The sequence below is a fragment of the Mytilus edulis genome, unplaced genomic scaffold (assembly GCF_963676685.1).
Source record: "Mytilus edulis unplaced genomic scaffold, xbMytEdul2.2 SCAFFOLD_595, whole genome shotgun sequence".
Lineage (NCBI taxonomy): Eukaryota > Metazoa > Mollusca > Bivalvia > Mytilida > Mytilidae > Mytilus > Mytilus edulis.
This window is the reverse complement of record NW_027268117.1, coordinates 4,343-21,678: the sequence shown is the minus strand read 5'-3', so window position 1 is coordinate 21,678 and position 17,336 is coordinate 4,343. Positions and strand designations below refer to the sequence as shown.

General features: G+C 30.8%; 1 protein-coding gene across 1 annotated transcript; it reads right to left on the bottom strand.

Moving 5' to 3' along the window:
* Positions 1–2,613: 2,613 nt before the first annotated feature.
* Positions 2,614–13,180, bottom strand: LOC139506841 (homeobox protein Nkx-2.3-like). Its single transcript, XM_071295558.1, has 2 exons — positions 10,650–13,180; positions 2,614–4,304 (listed from the first exon to the last, which is right to left on the bottom strand). Exons 1-2 carry the CDS (start codon positions 11,056–11,058, stop codon positions 3,763–3,765), a joined length of 951 nt encoding a protein of 316 aa, XP_071151659.1. The 5' UTR covers positions 11,059–13,180; the 3' UTR covers positions 2,614–3,762.
* Between the last annotated feature and the right edge of the window lie 4,156 nt (positions 13,181–17,336).

Genomic DNA, 17,336 nt, shown 5'->3' with positions numbered 1-17,336 from the left:
AGATTACTTATCTTCACAAGGGAAACTTGACCACATATTGTTGACTTGATTTTAAATATATGTCATTACAGGCAAATACATGCTTTTTTAAAGATATAAATCATGTATTTTCTTTTTGGGTCACTATCCATAAAGTTGATGATGATAAAAAATATTACTGAGTATATATATATATAAAAAAAAAAACACAAGTTTGTACGCAGGACATGCGCTTCGTCTACAAAAGACTCATCAGTGACGTTCGAATATTGTTTGCATAAACTTACGAAAGACCAACTGGATATCCATACACATACATGCACGGACTATACGGCCCGGCAATATCATAATATTTATAGATTGTAACATTGAGTGAAGACTAGCTATTTTTTTAGGTGCTGCTGATTTTGATGATGGCAATATTTTGTTTTGTTTATTTTTTTCTCTGTTTTTAGAGTTTGACATTTATTTAGTTGGTACGTATGTTTAAGAGTTACTTTAATTCGCACTTGGTAGTGAACCCTTTTATTAACATGAAATAACAAATTGTATAATGTTAGTTTTTTACGACTTTTACTTAGCATAAATAACATTCATAAAAGTGACAGAGCCATCGGTTTTATTTCAACTTGCGTTCGTAGAAGTTACAGTAGGTTTTTACGTTTTCAACCTTTTTAGTCGGTGAGAAACGTGAATTAGTCTTTTTTTTATTTAGGTTTTCTGCTATTCCCGTTTTTCAGAATCACAAAATAGAACCAATAATTGCAATAAAACTTGAACAATTGTAACTCTACTTGCACGGAGTTCTAAATTCTCTAAAACTGCATGGTTATATCACAGTAATGATTTATGTTGAATAAAAACTGTATTACAATTGCATGCGGTTTTTGAAGATTTTTTGTTATATATCGTCAAGATAAAACGGCTTATTTCTTTTGAAGCAAGAATCCTGCAATCTGATTGGTTAATTACCCGGAATGTAAACATCACACCCTAATTCATACGGGGGTAGAATTTGCCTGCCAAAATTTTCATCATATGTATTTTTAAGAACCAATTACAGAAATATAGTTAAAGGTATATGTTGCAAAACTTACGATTACATTTCAGGATTTGAGCAAACTTTTCACACTAAAATAGTTTTCAAGGGTGTAGCTTTATTGTGAGATAAGAAGAAAATAATATTTTCGTAACATCAGAAATAATTTTGGCTAGAAACTGCAAGAGTATCAAAGTAACTAGTTTACACACTTTTCCATGCAAAACCAAAAAAGTTGTTTATACATTGGACATGTATAATTCTTAGGAAATACAAGGTCGTAAAAATTTAGAAAACATTGCATACGTAATGTGGAAACAAAAGTCAATTAATGAATTCCTTTGATACCTAGATGGATGTCATGTGCTTCGGAACAGTAATATGATGGTTCCGATGATACCTAGGCCATGTGCTTCGGAACAGTAATATGATGGTTCCGATGATACCTAGAGAGATGCCATGAGCTTCGGAACAGTAATATGATGGTTCCGAAGATACCTAGAGGGATGCCATGTGCTTCGGAACAGTAATATGGTGGTTCCGATGATACCTAGAGGGATGCCATGAGCTTCGGAACAGTAATATGATGGTTCCGAAGATACCTAGAGGGATGCCATGTGCTTCGGAACAGTAATATGGTGGTTCCGAAGATACCTAGAGGGATGCCATGTGCTTCGGAACAGTAATATGATGGTTCCGAAGATACCTAGAGGGATGCCATGTGCTTCGGAACAGTAATATGATGGTTCCGAAGATACCTAGAGGGATGCCATGTGCTTCGGAACAGTAATATGATGGTTCCGATGATACCTAGAGGGATGCCATGTGCTTCGGAACAGTAATATGATGGTTTACGTTTTGTTTATAATATCCATCATTTGGTATTGCCTATACCTCAGACCGTTACAACACCTGAGAAAAAAGTTGACCCAAAACGATATTGGTTGTACTTTTAAATATAAAAAAGAAGATGTGGTATAATTGCCAATGAGACAACTATCCACAAAAGACCAAAATGACACAGACATTAACAACTTTAGGTCACCGTACGGCCCTTCAACAATGAGCAAAGCCCATACCGCATGCTATAAAAGGTATTTAAAGGTCCTTTGAGTTTTGTCTTCGTGGTTCTTTTTTTCTCTCTCAAACTTTCTGTCTCATTTCTATCTAACATCAATTCCAGACCCATTTTAAATGGTTTATGTATATTTATATATTATGTTGTATACTCGACAACTTCAGATTTCTTATGTTTCTTCCATACAAATGCTATATGTTAGTACCATTTTAATTCTTAAACTAAAGCTATTTTGCAACCAATTATAGTATTTAATCCGCGAATCGAAATTTATATCTTATTTTCTCGAAACCCTTGGTCAATCTATTCTAACTTAATAGAAATGTTTTATTTTTAAGTTTAGGCTGGTTGTTAATACACTGTACCAAAATATTGAGAACAACGTTATATACTTTTCATGCTTCCGTAGCCCTTTTCTTAATCATCATGCTACCAAGGAATTTTATGCAAATTGTTTACTGTTTATAAATGTATAAAAGTACCAAATAATAAAAAAAGAAGAATCAAACTAAATAGATTAAATACATATTCATTTATTTTGAAATATAATACAATAATATTTGTACAATCAACAATGATTAAATGTGAAGAAAATCATTGTTTGTTTTCTTTTTACAACTTTAGTACAGAAATTTTGTCTCAGAATCAATATGATGCCTTATTAATGAACGACTAAATGCATTGTCTGAAGAACAACCTTTTACCATTAACAGTTCAAAATTGTTCTTTTTCGAACCTCTTAAAATAGATAATAATTTTTAATGCCATTTTTATTCTATTTGCGATAATATTTCATTGAATCTGGTCACATCCGACTGTTTGAAAACAAAATAAAAAATCTATTGAATTCTCTCAAAAATATACCAAACGATTTTGTTTGTTATAAGGTGTTATTTTCTGATAAATCGTATAACCATGATGGTTCATTTAGCTCAAGTTCGGTGCATCATTTGCATCTGCATCTTCAAACATTAAAGAAAAATATAGCACTATAAAATCATTCACCCTAACTTTTCATGAATCCGCTAAAACACTGAAATCTTATCAGTTAATCAGTTGAAGGACACATATATGTTGTTGGTTTGCTGTCGCATTTGTGTTAACCCAGCATCACACGCAGATGTAATGAGTTTATGAAATATTTCTTTGTATCAAATATGAAGTCTTTTCAAACGTAATAAAATTATGTTGACAACCTAAATTTAAAATAAAAAGACGGCAATGAATATTTCTCTTTTTTTCAATGAAGAAAACTGTAAAATAATAAGTAAATAATGTTTTATTAGTTTTCACAAACTCGAATTCATTTTGATATCTCAGAAAAAGTTTTGGGAAAGCTGAGGTATCAGATATTTTAACAATAGACCATTGCATAGAATTAAAATTAAAAAATTATAATATTCAATCAATATACAAAATAAATCCTCCTGCTAACGGATTCTCTCAATATAAATATCGTATTCGTTCAAATCTTTGTCCAGTCCTGTCCGAACAACTTATATCAGTAAATACTGTATCCCGGTTCAACCTTTGTTCTTTGATTTTGACCACAACAGTTATCATCACAATTAAAAATAAGTGGCAGTATCAAAAACGAACTTTTTGGCAGACTAGCGGCTATTGCACTTTGTCATGGAGTCACAATCATTGTTCTCTATTCATATAGTCACCAAGCCCTTATTCCCGGATGTTGCGATTGCTGTGACATATAACCGTTCTGTTGAATCTGGGTCATCTGTGGCATTGAGGCCATGTGGCTATTCATGGAATTATATGAAGGAGTGGAATAAACAAATGGGTTAACGTTGTATGGTGCCGAGTATGAGGGCGTGACGTTCTGACCGACACAAGGTTTGCCATCCCTTACCAGAACAGGTACGGAAACTCTCCTAGGTGGTTGCATATTTGAAAGTTCTAAACTTTTATCTTGGCGCTGACGCTTACATTTGTATCTCCTGTTTTGAAACCAGATTTTAACTTGAGTAGAAGATAATTTTAAAAGGCTAGCTAACTGTTCTCGTTCTGGTGCAGATAAATATCTCTGCTGTTTAAAACGCCTTTCAAGTTCATACACTTGAGCTTGTGAAAATAGAACTCTTGGCTTTCTTCGGGTCCTTTGCTTTTGGATTAAATGGCACTCTCCTGGTTTTGTATCTGTGGTTTTGTTGTCTTTGTCACTTTCTTCACAAGATGGTGACGCCGATTGATCTACAAAGACAAAAGTAAACACTTGAAAAATACGTAATTGCAAAAACTTTTATTCTAAATTAATAAAACTTGGTAAGTCAGAAGCGCCGACATGAAGTACTTCTGTGCACGAGTTTGTCATCAAGTATATATTATATAATGACTTTCTGTAATTTTTCAATTGTCGACAGCTAATTAAAGAACGATATATTTATGTCCCGCTACACGAGCGTCCAACAAAAACTGATTAAATGCTGCAGAGTAAATTGTTTCATCAGCTTTTTCTATATCTGTTTTATACTACTACTTGAATCTGCAATCTTTCTAATAAAAAAATATGCTAGAGTTCGCGTGCAAGTTTAGTCCTTTTTTTACATTTTTTCGTGAAACATTTTTGTTGCAATATATTTCTTTTTAGTATTATAGTAATGATTGAGTAACAAACAATAATGTCTTGCCGTATTATATTATAAAAGTGTTTCAGAGTTCAAAGCAAAATTATTATATTCATCTGTTTCTTAATTATTTTTTGTATTTCCTTCATTATTTATGGTAATTGATTATTATTGTTATGAATATTCATTTTTTGTTTAAACTAAAGAAAAATAGAAACAACCGCCCCTTGTCTGTTTAAGTTACATCGTACTTGAAAACCCGCATGAGGTTGATACTGTATAACTGTTGCCGTTAATCATCCTCCACATTCTTTTAATTCTTAACTAACCGTGTGCGTTTTAACAAAGTTGTTTTCCAGTAATTAAAACGTCTAAACAAACAGTCGGATTTGTTCTTGATTTAGTTACTTTTTCGATTTCTTAAATGTCTTGCAAAATTTTGAAGTTAATTATTATGGAATAACGGAGCAAATACTTTAGTTTAATAACAATTTTAAAAGGACACGATTTTTTAATTATCTTGTGTTTCAAATTTTAAAAATTGTATAGTTAAACGAAAATAAAGATGATTTAAGTATTTTAAAGTTAATATTTTTAATTTTTAAGTTGCCCCCTATGTACATAAGGTGGGGGGGGGGTGGGGGGGGGGGGGGGGGGGGGGCAGGGGGTATTTTTTATTTGACTGATATTGAATATTAACAGTGATGTCCGTCATTTATGCCATTTTAAAAATATCCAGACAAAGTATGCGGATACAAAACAAAGGAAGATAAAATCATATCCATATCAATTTATATTTATAAATATATTACATATATATTAACAAATTAACAAATGATGATAAATTTAATGGTTCCAATTCATCATTTCAGACCGTTTGAATTACCAGAGAAAAAGAAATTATAAATCCTTAAGCATTTTAATTGAATAACAAACGTTAACAATCCCAAGTGATTCATTTGTTTATTAATCAGTTAATTCTCTTTTGGAAGAAAAAAGTGAACTTATATTTTATGGTTGAATTGAACATTCCAGCTTTCTGTTAAATACTGGAGACAATGTTTGAACGATAACAAAATCGAAGAGAATGAACACTAAACTACTAAGAATTACAACTTCACAAGGCGATTTTATGTCTTATAAATAAGTTTGTTTTGTGATCTTCCTACGCTTGCCTGGCCTTGTACTCATCCATGAAGTTTGTCAGATAAGCTTTACTATGATGGGGGTATGTTTTAATAAAATGCATTTTTGTACCGTATGACCTTTCGTGTGTTTTCTTTAACTAATTCCACGATAACCTTTAATGATAGAGAGAAGTATTCGGTAGATTGTCTTATGAATTATGGTTTGGCATAATGCATTATTTTTCATGGTTAAATATTTACAAATAGGAAAACATTGAAAAAATAAAAATAAAAAGTATACTGAATGTAGAAAACAGTGTAGTTGAACAGAAAATTATAATTATAATTGTTAAGCCGGAATGTAAAACATTAATGGGGTCGTGTTGCTATATGTTTTAAAAGGTTTCTGTGTTGTGTTAATATGTCAAAATAGCGGATAAAATTAGGGTTTTTTTTGTCTTCTTTTCTTAAGGCATGTATTATCTGTCCTTCTTCAACTTATTAATGTATATTGCACCTCGAGTACTCTCCTACTTCGTTTTCTTCAAGTCAATTATAACTTACAAATATTAAAACGCATCAAAAGATTAATTTCATTCTATTAATTGGTTTAAACTTCTTTTGTTTTTCTTCATTAACTATTGTTGTTTATCTATTTTCGTAAATATTAAAACATGTAATTCAGAAAATTTAAAAAAAAAAGCATCAACTATTTTGAAGTAATTTGTTTTTTTCGTTTAGACTGCAATAATGAAAAATAAACATTTTCGTCAGAAATAAACTATAAACAAAATATTGTAGAATTTTTTGTCAAGTTTTCAAAGCATCAACTCTCATGCTTAAACAGGATTAATAAATAAATATGGAATACACACATATTGATAAAATTATTAATTTGCATGATCAAAAGTTTGAGGTAAAATTCAATATGCTACTTTTCGAAGAAAAATGGATTCGAATGACTCTATCATCATATCAAATATAAATATATAAAAGACGTTTCAAAGTTCTTATCAATCAGAATATATCAAAGACATCTGGAAATATTAAATTGTTTATGTGAGAAAACCTAGATATTGTCGGTCTATCTACCAGTAATCAACCAGAATATATCTTAAATTTCTCTTGCTAAACGGCACACTAAAATCATGGGAAGTAATGACAGAAATTCTCATGAAAAAGAGAAAAATATTTACAAATGAAAACGGAGCTTGTATACGAAAACAGTTAAATGTAATTTATTCTTTTTAACATGGACTTGAACTTTGGTTTATCTCTAAGACATCGCCCGTTTTAATTTTTCCGTGATTGTGTCTTTTTTCAATAACTTTTCAATTTTGATTCTACTTGGGTTTCTTCGAGTTTTTTTTAATTTGAACCCTTTTCTTTAATTTTATACGCATTTATATTTATTTCGGTATCATAGAAATATGCTAAGAGTAAAAATTGCATATTATTTCACTCATACACTTGTCATAAATACAACGCGACAATATGAGCATTTTTTGCATTATTGTCAGAAAGCACACTTTAGTTTCATTTTGTTGCCTCTTTCATATAAATGTGAAGTTCAAACAAAATGCGAAATTGAATAATTCTGGGCACTTACATGAAGTTAAATGAAAATAACGTTTCCTGAATGTAGAACTAATTTATTTTTTTAATTTTTTAAAGTCTTATCAGGCGGAAATAACAAAATGAAAGTTGAAGTACTTCAACAGAACTTTATTAAAATGCAGAAATTTTTCGTGTTTCCTTCTCTTTCAACATGTGTAAAAAACTAAGATCTATTTGTCGGAAATGTTTTTGAAATTGATATAAATCAAAATTTCACACATGGTAAACGTAAAAGAAAATTAAAACTTGGACCCGTTAACTTAAACTTCCGTCACCCGCAAGTCTCCTTGATTTCCTAATGATAAGATTTCAATTTAATAAAAATTGTCGAAAATGACATTTGTGGATTAAAAAATTGAATTCAAATTTTTTAACAGATACTGCGTTATGGGATAATACCGAACTCTGTGTGTTACATCAGGAAACCCCAAATCCTGCTTAATTTAATACATGTTGGTACAAATATCTAATTAGTAGGCTCGTTTTCCACTTCATTATTTTATCAAACTTCCATTTAACTTCCGACCGGACCGAGTAACCCAGTATTAATAACTCCATTCTAAACGATTTATATACATAGCCTTTGAACCCTATAGTTCGTGGACCGCTAGCTGTCGCATTAAAATTGCTTCCCACCGAGATTTCGATGAGGTTTACAGAGATTTAACGATAAAACTATTTCTCTGCCGTATATCTTCTGCATCATAAACGGCTGAACACATTGCAGTTTATATATACTAATAAAAATTACGAGGCATACTATTCACAAATTTATTCCAGTTGCGATTGTATCGGTTATTATTTTTCACATATTTTATATAAATCACTTAATCATGATATCAGATCGTTCCTAGATTTTTTCTTCGTCGAACAAATTAGTTAGATATGGAGTTTAAAAAAATAAACATGCATTTTTTTGTTAACTTTTATATAACTTAAAGTTTCTTATTAACTTGTTTTGTGGATTACTACTGTATGTTAGGGGTTATCCTTTAAAAAGGTATTTTACATCATTCTAATCGTGGTTTTATCATTTTTCTTTACTTTGCAATAAATTACTTCAAATATCTATGACATGTGAATCAAGAAGGTAGAATACAGAGTAAAGACATTTAAGTTTTATTCAGATAAATGAAAAAGTTAATGAATATTTTAATGAATATTGGTGTATAGAGGGCAATATTTAGAACAGTAAAATTCCCGGCCAAATTATATCACGAATGAATAATAATAAATTCTTCTTTTTTGGAAAGATTGCGTTAACATAAAAGAGTCTTTCATTATTTCATCCTTTCACTCTTTTAAAAAATCTTTTAATAAAGAGTATTGTATGAGTTAATTTAATTTAAAACTATTTTATCTAATTATAATAACATATCAAAATTATCTGTGCAGGACATTTGTTTTTGTCAAACTACAAGTATAACATGTTATTATTCGGTAGGATATTTAAAGGTTTTGAAAGTTAAAAATAAATTCTTATTTCCGTAATTTTATCAAGTCATATCCGATTTTTAATATGTTTGTTTACAATTTTTCAACGTCAAAAGATATTTTGACCGACCTGATCGGAAATATAAACAAACCAAAGGGGACTAATCTAGTGGAAGAAAAGAAATTTAAGCAGTTTGTGTTGTAATATAGCAAGAAAACTTTACAATAATACGAGAAGAAAGGTCGGTTTGTTGTAAAGATCACAAAGGTCATAATCCGATCGGATTTGAACCATTACAAATAGTGAAAATATCATTCGGAAGTATTAGCAAAAGTAATCTTCCACGATTTTCGAATTATAAATTATCAACAAGTCTTTCGGCCTTTCCCGCACTTTTTAATTAACCTTTGACTGACTTTGTATCCTTTTATTTCAGATATAACCAAAGTTGATATGATCTTAAAGTTTTGACAAAATCCATTGACAGTAAGCATTTAATAACCCGAAGGTTCAGTAAGGAGAATTTTTATAAACACACACAAAGTAAACACAACTTTACAAGTTTAAAACACCATCACAAAAAGCATCAGTAAATAATTGAATTTTTAAAAAGTCCATTTTAAAAATATAAGAATAAGGTTACAGAGTATATCTAATAGGGACACTTATTTCAAAACTATTCTCACAAAAAGTAGGCAGTTTATAACAGGGGACACTTATTTTAAAACTATTCAAGAAAAGAGAAGGCTATAAACAGGGGACACTTATTTCGAAACTATTCACAAACAAAATAGGCTTATAACAGGGGACACTTAATTCAAAACTATTCAAGAAAAAAGTAGACGTATAACAAGGAACACTTAATTCAAAACTATTTAAAAAAGAAGGCTTACAGCAGGGGACAGTTATTTCAAAACTAGTCAAGAAAAAAATAGGCTTATAACAAGGAACATTAATTTCAAAACTTAGGCTTATAACAGTAGACAATTATTTTATAACTATTCTCGACAATACTCATAGAAAAGAGATATAAATAACTTCAATATAAAAGAATGAAAACAGTAATACTAGTGTTATTATCTTTTTTTTTTAAATAAATACATAATAGTTACATTATCAGATGTACAATAATGATCGTTCTAAAAATCCGAAGCTCTGCATGCATACTGTAGCAATGCTTTGATCTCAAAAACTATCAAAATATTTAATATTTGGAAACTTTATTTTCTTCAAGAACACTCAACCCATGCAAACATGGTTGAGTGAAGGTTAAGTTGGAGGTAATATCTGAACCGATACACACTATATACCTACTTATTGTGTATTGTCTTCTTAAGAAATAACACACTTTAACTTTACTCTATTTCATTCAAGACACTTACATTATACAAGAAAACTTTTGAAATAATATTCACCACGTCTATAAAACAACAATTCCTACTTCAATGCTAATATTTTGCCAATTCTTAACCCCTTGTGCGACAAGTGTGTTGTCGTGTTATTGAGAAGTTACAAGATTCCAAAATGTCATCCTTAAACTTCAAAGACTCTGATACTGAGCAGACCTTCTTAGGAACACTTCGAAACCCGATCATTATCAAAGCATGTTTACAAAAGAAAATTAAATTTATAGACTTTTCAGATAAGTGGGTACTTTTTACCTATTGATATTCATTAAAATCAGAAAATCAGTAAATATTCAAAAGTGGCCGTATTAAGTGGCCCTTGATAAGTATTAAGGGGATGTATGGTTCCGACATCTCCCTCTTAAGACTTATTATATTCAACTTACGGTTTTCAAGAACATCCATATCTACTTGCTCACTTTTTGGAGTAAGCAGTTGTGTTTCTGAGGCACCTGGTTTTCCTGTTCCAGAGTCCGGGGAAGCTGTATGGTATTGTCCGAGGTCGTGTCTAGAAGGTCCATCAGATAAGGGTAATGACTGTGGCGAAAGTGTCGTATACGTCGGTTGCATCGATGACATTGGCGGTGAAGATGTATTCCCAGGATACAAACACGAAGAACTGGTTCCGATCTGATCCATTCTATAATCATAATTTCCTGACATTGGAAAACTTGCATGTGAATAGTCCAAACCGGCATGCATATTTTGGTCAGTCCAGGGTGAATTGTGGTTCATTAGAATGTTATTAACCAGAAATGGCGAAGTTAAGTTGTGACTATTTGGATACGAAGACATAATATCCACTTAATTTTTTTTCACTTTTTAAGTTGATGACATTCGCTGTGTATGATGAGGGTTAGCCTCTAGGCCACACGTTTATCATCAACAGAAATCTGAATCACACAGCCAATCAAAACGCTTCTCTTCTCTCACCGGATGAATTACAGTTTCCTGGCTTGCAATGAAAACACAGATTTGTTGTTCTATTTCCGAAAATGAGGATTTAGGAGTTTTATATTAACTGGTATTATTTTTGTTTGTGTGTTTTTGATATTATTTTACCAGATTACAGGAAAGACACGTTTTAATTTGCAATTTAGATCACGATTTAGTCATTTTCTTTAACATTTAACGTTTCTTCTGTTTTTATTTATTTTATTAAGATATAGAATTACATCAAAACATTTTAAATCAATTTTTAATTTACTAATTATGATTTGAGAAAGTTTTTTTGGAAGAATTTTTATTAAGAAAATATGTGGCAATGGATAACGCATTGTTTTTCCTTATCGCAGTTAGATGTTTATATCTGTTCGTGTTTAGTTTGGGTTAAAAATCATTTACTAGGAATTTGTATGTCATTTTCTCCGATAAAAACGATATACCACAGTGAAAGTAGAATCAAATAGCCTAACACTGAACCATTTACCGCCCGCAGTTTGGGGGTGGTTTTTCTCAAAGCTATGAATGTAGCTAACGTATACGCGAGTTAGCCATATTGCACGTCAGTGTGTCGCGTTTTAGTTTATAGTATTCAAACAAATTCTAGGCTTGATGTCTGCAGTTTGGTCAGAAGATTAAATACTACTATCATAGAAACAGGACAACAAATTTACTTTATTCTATAAAAACATTTTTATATTTATTGAAACTGTGATAAAAATTATAATCAATTTTGATACGTAATAAACAAATTTGATAATGAATATGTTTAAGAAGATATATATTTTTTATCCTAAATATAAGAGAAAATACACTTATTTTATTAGTGCTTAACCTATATCCTACAGTGACATAAGATATGCCAGTAAATGGGAAAAAGTTTCACCAACATTTTTGTATTGCACATGTAGTCCTACACACAATTTGAATAAAAGAGCATGAATAGAAAGTCTGTCGTATGGAGTTCATAAACAGGGATTTCTTTCTTTTCTGTCTTCATTTTTCCTCAACTTTACGAGAGTTATAATCTCACAATGCTGACGTAAATACAAGTATATGCAAATACTTTACTTAATTTAATACATGTTCTTAGGTTGCTGTCTCGTTGAATTGTTCCCTATACCTACATCATCAACAAAAGATTTTACAATATTCTTTTACATCTATAAATAAAATTGACATTATAAATGTGGAATGTGTCAAAAATACAGCAACCCGACCAAAGTTTGTTGTTGCTTCAAGTCACAATTGCCACTTTTGCGACATACTGGCAAGTTATCATTTCTACTTTCCATTTCTATTTTTCAAAAAAATAATAACTAAGTAGGTATGAACACAAATGATCATATGGACATAAATAATTATATCCGTAGATAAGTATAAATTAATTAAACATAATATTCAGTAATTGTCGCATGCATATCACATTCTACTCTTCACATGATACGATCATGTTTTGATTTAACCCATTAGGACCAATTAATAAATTGCACATCGCTTTTCCTGATGACACTCACGAGGTGCATCTTCTGAATTGGTTATAAGTTGACGTAGGTTTGAGTTTTTATATATGGAAAACCCTTATTATGTGTCCTTCGTGCAACAAGACCGATGAACAGATAGTACAAACAATCGTGACATTAGTTTTTTTTACTCTTTGCTCTTCCCCATATAAATATAGCCTTTTTCGCTGAGTTGGCGTTAAGCAAACATCAACTTATAAATCTTATTTTTTGGTATTTCAGAATTCACAAATTTAGTCCGGTTAAGTATACCTGCCTTCTTTTTAGAATAAAGCGTTGTTACATGTTTCCCAATAATTCCCTTTTTAATTATTTGCCCTATCAATAAATATCTTTCAAGATTTTCTCATTCTACTATTTTGCATTACCAGTATAAGAAAGAAAATTGTTTTTTGTAATTGTTTTTAAAAAAATCTAAATTTCTGTAAACATTAGGGTGAGTAGAAAAAGAAAGAAAACGTATATAAAACACTACACAGACAAGTATTCACAACACAGAACCCACCAAAACCGTAGAACAGTTAAAAAGGGATGAGCTTGTCTAGCTTCACTTGTGGCGTCTGTCCTGTTGTTAATCGAAAGTTAAAATAATTTGCATTCGATTATGTCATAATTGCGGAAACGATGACGGGTTTGTGGCTTAAACAAGTGAAACATATCCGTGCTATACATATCTGTGGTCATCATACAAATGACTGATCGATTATCGGTTTATTAAGCAACAATCTTGCAAATTATAAAATATTAAAATGATATCAATTCAATGCTTGCAAACCAAACAAAAAAGTTAAAACGAAAAAAATTCCTGCGATTAATTCTGGACCCACTTTGGAGATTGACTTTTGCTCTAACAAAATCGTCGATATTAAAACATAATTTTGAACGGTCGCATTGTAAACATTAATTTCTCTTAAGTGATGCCAGAGTAATAATTTATAAATCACAACCTAATGAAAAAACGTCGAAAAGCTGATAGAACTGGAAAGTACAGAAGGCAAATCCAAACACGGACATGGGCATGGAATAAGAACTGTGAATGAGAGATAGATACACTTTGCTCATTGTTGAAGGCCGTACGGTGATCTATAGTTGTTAATTTCTGTGTGATTTGTTCTCTTGTGGAGAGTTGTCTCATAGGCAAGCATACCACATCTTCTTTTTTATATTTAATTTCAGCAGTGAAAGTAATTTATACAATGATATAGCCGAGGATTGAATGTGAAACTCAAAATATTTTCCTATGTAATATTATTATAGATATGTACATGCACAAATCAGATGGTGCGATATGAATAAATCGGAAAAAGAGATGCACGTATACGAGTATATGGACAGGGAATCAGTTTGGATAACCCTTGTCCACGTCCATCTCGCGCCTATTCAAATTTAGATCCATAATCGAATAACAGCATCATGTTATACTTTGAAATTGTTTAATCTATAACAGATACCCTTTCAGTTATATCAAGAAGATCATTGATAACAGTTGATTGATTTATTAGAAATGTATTTTAATGTTTTATGTTATTTGCAGATCTATGATTGTTTTTGGTGAAATTTATTAACAACTTTTAAAGAATTGGAATGTCTCAGAGCTCGACATACTATAAAGACAAATGTCTTCTGTTGGAGACTCTATGGTACCCTCTACAGAAAAATAAGAAAATAAAGTTTAATAAATTGCAATATTCCAAACCGCTTTTCTTGATTTTCCTTCAACAGGAATGCTCAAAGCCGAACATTTGAAAGCTTAGGTCGTATAAAAAACGGAAAAGTTGAAAACCTTTATGACAGATAGAATAGAGAATGAAAACAGGGAAAGTGTGAAAAGAAACAACAGTTCGACCAAAGAACAGAAAGCAGCCATAGACCACCAATTGCACCAATGAAACGAGAACACTCTAGATATAAAAAAGAAGATGTGGTATGTTTGCCTATGAGACAACTCTCCACAAGAGACCTAATGACACAGAAATTAACAACTATAGGTCACCGTACGGCCTTCAACAATGAGCAAAGCCCATCTTACTTTTAATGATGTGTGCTGTCATATTTACGTATGCAAATGTGTACATTCAATATAATCTCTCTTTATTCTATAATTATTCAGTATGTAAATTTTTATTCACAGACTGTCTTTTGACTGATTAAAGTCTTGAATTCAATGTTTTACTGAACTTAGATCCATCTTTCTGGTTCGTACACAGGCAAAATTTGTTCATACTCATGTGAAACTTATCACGTAAGATTCACCTCAAACGAGATTATACCTGAAATTTACATAAAAAATATCTTATGAATATCACGTGAATTGAGAATCATATGAATTTCATGTAAATTTTACAAAACAAACTGGTATTTTTCCTGATTCTAGTTAAACTTGTAAATTAAGATGTTATTTGAATTACTTTATTTCAGAAATTAACATGAATTTCGTATGAAAATAGTTCATGAGATTTTCAGGTGAAATTCCAATGAGTGTCACATATGAGATTCACGTGAATCTTTGCAATCGCTTGGTCTATATGCCATTTTGTGCTTCTTTGTTATATATTTGTTTGCTTTTTCAGTGATTAAGATTTTAACACAATGTTGACTACTGTATTTTGACATTTTTACCTATTATGTCTGTTTGTTTTGTTCACGCATCGTTGTCAATATAAAGGAATTTTAATTTGATGCGACTGTCATACAAATGAGAGGTTTAGCTAGCTATTAAACAAGGTTCAATCCACCATTTTCTACATAAGAAAATGCGTGTACCAAGTCAGGAATATGACAGTTTGTTATCCATTCCTTTGATGTGTTTGAGGTTTTGCTTTTGCCATTTGATTAGGGACTTTCCGTTTTGAGTTCAGTATTTTTGTGATTTTACTTTTCACATGAGTTTCTTGTATACAATGTAAGCGTTTCAATGTGAAATTTCCTTGTAAACTGGTTTTTGTTGTCTCAAAATATTTCAAATGTGTTGAGCTTTCAACACTTCTGGTCAACATTAGTATGTCCTTAAGTTTCAAGATGTATAAATCTGAAGATGAATTCACATGAAGCATTCGTTCAGAACGCTTTAGTGTGTTCTACCTCCATCAAGAACTAAGAGCCAAAGGTTTAGAAATCCGAATAGGTTTATATATGTATATGTAAACATATTTTCATGCTAAGTGCTACTTGGTAAATGATTTAAAGGTCATGAAAGCCATTGTGTAAGATGACACACAACTTCGCGTTCCCATGAACAAATAAGGTGACAGATAAGTGTCTCCTGCTATCCAAATCTCTTTTTTCTCGTTAAATCACGTGAGAGTCAGAGGTTTTGTATGCTCTTTCATAAAAATTGTCATTACTAAGCAAAGGCAAGGACTCAGAATGCAGTTTTAACTAGAACTACTCATATTATGATATTGATAATGGCCTTGAAAAGTTTTGGTTTTATTTTTCAATTTTTTTTATTTGGTGACAAATATAATATATTTCTTCTCTTTCATAAAAAATGCATTACTCAGCAAAGAGAAGGACTCGAGAGTTTTATCTAGAACTACACATCTCTATGATATTGAAAAGTTTTTGAAATTTGTTGATGGCAATACTTCTCCTTAATCGACGTGAAATCGTTAATCATTCGTTTTGATTCATAGAAATGCTTTCATTAACAGGAAATATTTCATTAAACATTAATATGCTTTTATTCCTATTGCATTGTCGAAAACACGGTAATTGACTTTTAATCTGAGCAGAAATATTCATTCCGGTAGCGAACCATTTTTTAAGAAACTTTTTCGAAGAAACTTTGAATATCCTTCTAGCTTCAGTTAAGTTAAGACAAGCATACTAATTACTTCGATCAACAGTAAAAGTGATCTAACTTCTATTCAGTTTTATATAAAAAAAAAAAAAAAAAAAAAAATGGAGAGGTTATCATTCGGTGTTGTTGTTTTTCTAATTTTCGATGTAAAATTATTTGAGAATCTACTTTGATTTTAAAAGCTGTATATTTTTATTTAAGCTTGTTTTCGATCAATCATAAAAGTGTATCTGTGAAACTAAATCATTATCACTATGAAATGTCGTCAGGTCGTCTTTTTATAGAGTTGTTTCCAATAGGATGTCAAAGTCTCGACATGTCCATAATAGTCTCAAGATTTTTTTTTTAGAAAGAACCAGAATTATGAATTCATATACGACCACATGAGCACCAAGGAACCAATGGTTTAATAATCTCTCAAAGATAAGGATGGATTAGCCAAATAAACCAAATAATGATTCATTTTTATTTTTATTAAAAGTGATTTTCTGAAAGCAATAATTTTGAAAACCAATCTTTTTGTGCAATAATATATATCCAAAGGTATAAGTATTTATTCAGAATATAAGAGTGTCACTTGAAATTTGTTTCATAATCTTTTTTCTTATTTCATTGTATATAATTTGGATTAGTCTTATGGTGAGTTGCTCTTTTTTATTTATTTTTAATCATTCAGGTACAAACAGAATAATAGATATTGGTTTTCTTTAATTTTGAAGAAGAAAATAAGCTACATAGTATCCATTAGAATGTGTACAAACGATATAAGTTTATAAGCTGAGGGAAAATACAAAAACGTTTACTAA

Coding starts and splice junctions, on each gene's coding strand:
- LOC139506841 (XM_071295558.1), bottom strand. CDS start 11,058: ATGTCTTCGTATCCAAATAGTCACAACTTAACTTCGCCATTTCTGGTT. Junction 4,305..10,649: donor TATGGATGTTCTTGAAAACC/GTAAGTTGAATA, acceptor TTGTCTTTGTAG/ATCAATCGGCGTCACCATCT.